This window comes from Mesoplodon mirus (assembly GCF_964341445.2).
Source record: "Mesoplodon mirus genome assembly, chromosome: 7".
Lineage (NCBI taxonomy): Eukaryota > Metazoa > Chordata > Mammalia > Artiodactyla > Ziphiidae > Mesoplodon > Mesoplodon mirus.
The window spans coordinates 140,097,866-140,103,272 of NC_138983.1; the positions used below are offsets into that span (position 1 = coordinate 140,097,866).

Here is a 5,407-nt window from a genome sequence, read left to right on the forward strand (position 1 = left end):
TGCGACCCCACAGTGAAGACTCAGAGACGCAAATCTGACCTTGACTCCAAGTCCTTCTGGAAACCTGAGAGGCGTGGCAGGAGCCTCAGGCAGCTGCTTGCTCCCGACCCGCAGTGGCCCAGGTGTAGGCCCCTCCCTGGTATTCTCAAGCCCCACCCAGTGCGCCGGCTCTCTGCCCAGGGAGGCCGTCCTCTTGGCCCGGCCCCTCACCTGTCAGCCCTCTCACCTGCTGCTCTCAGCAGTCTGAGTAGGAATTTCTCTTGTGAAGCTCCTGAGATGCCTCATCCGTAAGATGGCATATGCTGCAGGGGACAGAGGAGAGGAGAGGAGAGTCAGCGGGGAGAGCACAGGGTGGCAGAGCCCCCCCGAGAGCACAGACCCAGACCGTCGCACAGGGCCGGGTGGGTCGGCAGCCCGAGCCTGGGCCCAGGAGCTGAGTCCCGGGAAGAGGCGCTCAGCCGAGGGCCCCTGGCTTGGCCAGGCCCAGGGGTGGAGCTAAGGGAGACCCACGGAGAGGCCAGCAGCACTCCACCCACCTGTCCCCAGTTAGGACACGAATCACCTCATCTCGAATGCTTACCTTCGTCTCACCTGCTCTATCCGTTCTCGCATGGCATCATTTCTCACCTCGCTTGGCACTGGGAAGATGCGGGTATGGCTGCAAAACACCATCAGACGTTGGGGTTCCCGGGTTCCTTCTCTACTAACCAGTCACCGTGGAACCTCCAGGGTTGGAATCACGGGGGACCATAGCTCTGACCCTGTCACCATAAGCTTTTGAGCTGCACCTTCACCCTCCTTGTACCAGTAACACAAAGCGTTCTTTTTACTAACCAAGTACCCCTGAGCCCCGCAACGATCCTGGGCAGGTAGCAAATGGTCCTAAGCAGAGTCAAGGAGACGGAGAGGTTACGCGCCTTTGCTAGAGTTACAGAGCGAGTCTGAATTCCTCTCCAGCTTCATCACCAGCTCTCTATCATCAGCATTGTGCCAGTCACTATGGTTTAGAGATCCTTCTAGAACATTCCGTCACAAAGAAGCTGCAGGCTCCTCTTTGCTGCTGTTGTTTTCGTTTTATTTCACTGTTCTGGACTTGCCTTCCTCACCACGGTCCACTTCATGCCCTTCCCAACTCCACACCCCAACAAACCCTCACAAACCCTCCACTCCAGGAAAAGCAGCCTGCCCACTGGACCACCATTCTTGTGCCCACCGGACCACCCCATTCTTGACAGTGCCTTCTGGGTAATGCCTTGCTCTAGGTGCTTTGGGGTTTTCCCTGTGAATTCAGCTTTGATACCGCCTATAAGGACCCACAGCCCAAACGTGCTCCGGAATATGGCTCATATAAAATGGAGCTGGTCAGTGCCCAAAGAGAGAGAGAAGAAAGGACAGAGGGCCTGAGGGGACTTGTGATGCCTCCAAGAAGAAGGGGACACAGAGGCTGGACGGGGTTGGCCAAGGTGCCAGGCTCCTGCCCGTGTGGAAGGCCCTACCTGGCTCGGGCTCCTGTGTGTCCAGTCCCTGCCCAGACACGTGTCAGCCCAGGTGAACGTCCTGCTAGGAACCCTTCTGAAGCCTAGGCAGCAAAGCCGAGAGCCTGTGCAGCCCGAACCCCTACTGTGCCCTCCTACGGGCGTCCCCAACATGTCCTTCAGTGCTCACATGCTTCTCCACCCAGGTCACTTGTATCCTTTCAAATGGGGAACTTGGTTTATGTTGTTCTCTCTTCCAGAGGCCCTAGCAAACATCAGGTGGCCAGTACACATCTACCATATAAATGAGCATTCAGTGGTGCTTAATAAAGGGATATGCAACCCTGACTACGTAGTTAATGAAACTAATAGGAGGATACCAAAATCAGTGGATCGGAGGGAGGACCAGGCTGAGTTTATTGGTTTAAAATCTCCACAGAATATCCAGAGTGGAAAACTTGTATGTAGATAATTGACTGATTTCTGTCCCATGTCTCCAAAGCTTTAACCTACTTACGCTACACAGCCAAGCTCTAAAAAACACCAGAGGATGATGTTCATATTGTCCAAAACAAGGAACTGCAACAGCCAGAGCTGGTAGCTTGGCCAGGTCAGGGGAGGACAAGCCTCCCACATCCAGGGCGGTGGACGGGGGACAGTCACCAATGTTCATGATTTGGGCGACCTTGGCCGGCTTCCCATCCAAAAAAGACCTTTCCCAGGGAGGCCTCAAATTAGACCATTCCTCTTATGCAATTCTTGAGCATTTGAATCCTCTTTTAAAATGCTAATGCCACTGGAAGGTGTAAACACAGGAAAACTGTACATCCTGAAGCAAAAACACATTTCTTGAGAAACGTATCTTCCTTGATAGGAGAGAGCAAAGCTGGCGATGGCGGCACAGGAAGGAAGCCAAGTCCAGAGATGAGAGAGGGCTCCTTCACAGCGGGGGGGAAGCCCAGCGGAATCCCACAATGACTCTACTGGGAAAAGAGACCCAAGTGAACATGCATCCCAGAAGGAGGCAGGGAAGCATGTGCCGAGGCAGTGAGCCAGGTTCCAGGCCCAGCTCCCCTGCCTGGAATCTTGCTCTTCAGAGCCAGGAGAGGCGGTGGCGGTGTAGATGGTCTGTGCAGGCTGGGGTTGACACGGCACACGGCTACTCCACAGTAGCACAGAATTCTAGCCTCAGGGCTGAGAAACCTCCTCTCACCTCCGCCCAAGATGAGGGCTTTGGCTTTTTCACTTTATGAGCCTATTTTGTTTTCTTTTCTTTTCTTTTAACATCTTTATTGGAGTATAATTGCTTTACAATGGTGTGTTAGTTTCTGCTTTATAACAAAGTGAATCAGTTATACATATACACATGTTCCCATATCTCTTCCCTCTTGCGTCTCCCTCCCAGCCTCTCCTATCCCACCCCTCTAGGTGGTCACAAAGCACGGAGCTGATCTCCCTGTGCTATGCGGCTGCTTCCCACTAGCTATCTATTCTACGTTTGGTAGTGGATATATGTCCATGCCACTCTCTCACTTTGTCACAGCCTACCCTTCCCCCTCCCCACATCCTCAAGTCTGTTCTCTAGTAGGTCTATTTAAAGTGAAGCCACTTCTGAACAAATCAAGTGCAAAAACAACAGAAATCTGAAATTTAAACAGAAGCATTTAAGAAATGGTAAGCAAGCCCAGTTTTCCAACCCCTCTAGTCATTTTAAAATTTAGCAGTGAGCTGGGCTTTCAAGATAGCAAAAATATTCCCTTAAGACCCCAAAGTAAGGGCTTCCCTGGCGGTGCGGGTTCGAGCTCTGGTCTGGGAAGATCCCACATGCCGCGGAGCAACTAAACCCATGTGCCACAACTACTCAGCCTGCGCTCTAGAGCCTACGAGCCGCAACTACTGAGCCCAGGCACCACAACTACTGAAGCCCCCACGCCTAGAGCCCGTGCTTCGCAACAAGAGAAGCCACTGCGATGAGAAATGAGAAGCCCGCGCGACGCAATGAAAACTCAACGCAGACAAAAAAAAAAAAGAGAGACCCCAAAGTAAGGCTGAAAAACTGTCAAAGGAGTCAACATCTCTAGAGAAGGAGAGCCGTGGGTTTGTGTTGGCCAGTAATCCCGAAGAGGGGGGGCTTGTGCCTTCTCTGCTTCCCCCTCCCCACAGCGTGCCTAGCTCGGGGCAGGTGAGATGCTTTACCTCCATCTTATGAACTGGATTCTTGTTCTTTCCTCCAGGACCTCCTGACTCTGGTTTGTTAACAAATCAGACTTTGAGAGGTGGTGCTTCACCTAGGAAATCGGGGTGGAGTCCAGTGGTTACTGCCCAGCAAGGACCCCATGGCCAGGGTGGAGCCCAGCCTGGACAAGCTCTGCCCACTTGCCCAGGACCCTTTGTGGTAGGACCCACCTCCCCCTTTCCCTCCCCTTGCCCCCCCCAAGGATGGGTGGCTCAAAGGTTCCATTACCGTGTCTCTGGTCACGTGTGCATCTTGGCCATGCCTGGGAGGGCAGTTGGTGGACATCTTCTCCTTTATGTCCTGGGAAGCCTCTTCTTCAATCTGAAAGGCAAGCAGTTTCCCTCAGAAAGTGTCACTCTATCTGGCCCCAATTCTCCCTCCTCTTCCTTTTCCCTTTTCCTCTTCCCCATCACAACACACACATGCGTGCCCACACAAACACGCTGTATCACACAGCTCCTGCAATTAGCTCGTCTGCTGCTACCTTCCTGTGGAATTCCAGGGACTCAGTAAGTCATGGGCCCAAGGTCCTCCTGAGACACCCTACAGTGGGGCCACGCATCTGAAACCCCCTCCCCTCCCATGTGCCTGAGAAGCAGGGCGGGGCTGGTGGTGACGCCAGCCCGTCTCTGGAGAGGGGACAGCCCGGGTCCTTCCAGACACGTGGTGGATCAGACACGGCTCTAGGCAGGCTGATGGGCAATGAGCTTGGGTTTCCTGGTTGTAGGGGGAGGGACGTCCAGCTCCCTGCACCCACTGAGGCCAGCTCTCAACAATCTGTGGTGCCCTGAGTCCCAGAGGAATCTCACTCACTTTTTTCAACCAGTGCTGTACTATAGACACAGCCTCGCTCTCCACAGCTTCCACATCCTGCAACAAAGTGGTAAGTCGATGCCCTCAGAATACAGAGAGACCCAGCCCCTCCTCCATTATCCACAGTTAGCACTGTGAGATCTTCTCTCCAGAAGTGGCAGCAGGGGCTCAGAGGGGAAACGATACCTGACACACTTTCCACGTGGCTACCACCAGCCCCACTTACCGAACTGACTTTCGGCGGGAAGGGGAAGCCGGCACCTTTCCGGGCAAGAATGTACACAATCCATGTTGTAATTATCATCTTTGGATTACGCCAAGCCTCCTTCGTGGCTCCCTCCTTCCATTGAAGCAGGCTGAGAACTCCTCTAGCACAAGGAGGTCCTTGGAGGGAGGTGCCCACCTGATTGGCTGGCCAACGATGATGTGACAATGACCTCCTTTAATCCCCAGGGTCAGAGTGGAGGTAGAGAAGAAAGGTGAGGAAGTGTCCACATTAGTGATGGCCACAGCTCAGAAATGGAGGTGGGAGGTGGGCAGTCAGGATATGAGCCTGAGAAAGATACAAGGGGGAAGTTACTGAATCAGAGATCGAAATTATGGAGGGTAAGGGAGGCTTATGGCTGGTCACCCACTCTTGAGCACTGCTGAAGCAGAAAGAGATTTTATAGTCAAAAGAATAAATTTGTAACAAAATAACCTGGGACCTCTAGACATTCGTTCAAACCATGCCACAGCATTTCTTATTCTTCCTCTTACAAATGGGGAGAATGGGCCCGTCCACCCAGAAAACATCAAAGATGGAGGAGCAAAACTCTCAACAAGGACGTTTTACTTTTGTGTCTACTTTGTTTACACAAGTGATTCAAATCACAAAAAATAA

General features: G+C 52.7%; 1 protein-coding gene across 1 annotated transcript; it reads right to left on the reverse strand.

Annotated features, from left to right (window-relative positions):
* Nucleotides 1-235: 235 nt before the first annotated feature.
* Nucleotides 236-4,828, reverse strand: SPATA19 (spermatogenesis associated 19; the record flags this gene model as incomplete). Its single annotated transcript, XM_082628776.1, has 6 exons — nt 236-302; nt 581-658; nt 3,672-3,763; nt 3,940-4,032; nt 4,525-4,581; nt 4,751-4,828. The coding sequence occupies 6 exons, from the start codon at nt 4,826-4,828 to the stop codon at nt 236-238; spliced, it is 465 nt and encodes a 154-aa protein (XP_082484902.1).
* Between the last annotated feature and the right edge of the window lie 579 nt (nt 4,829-5,407).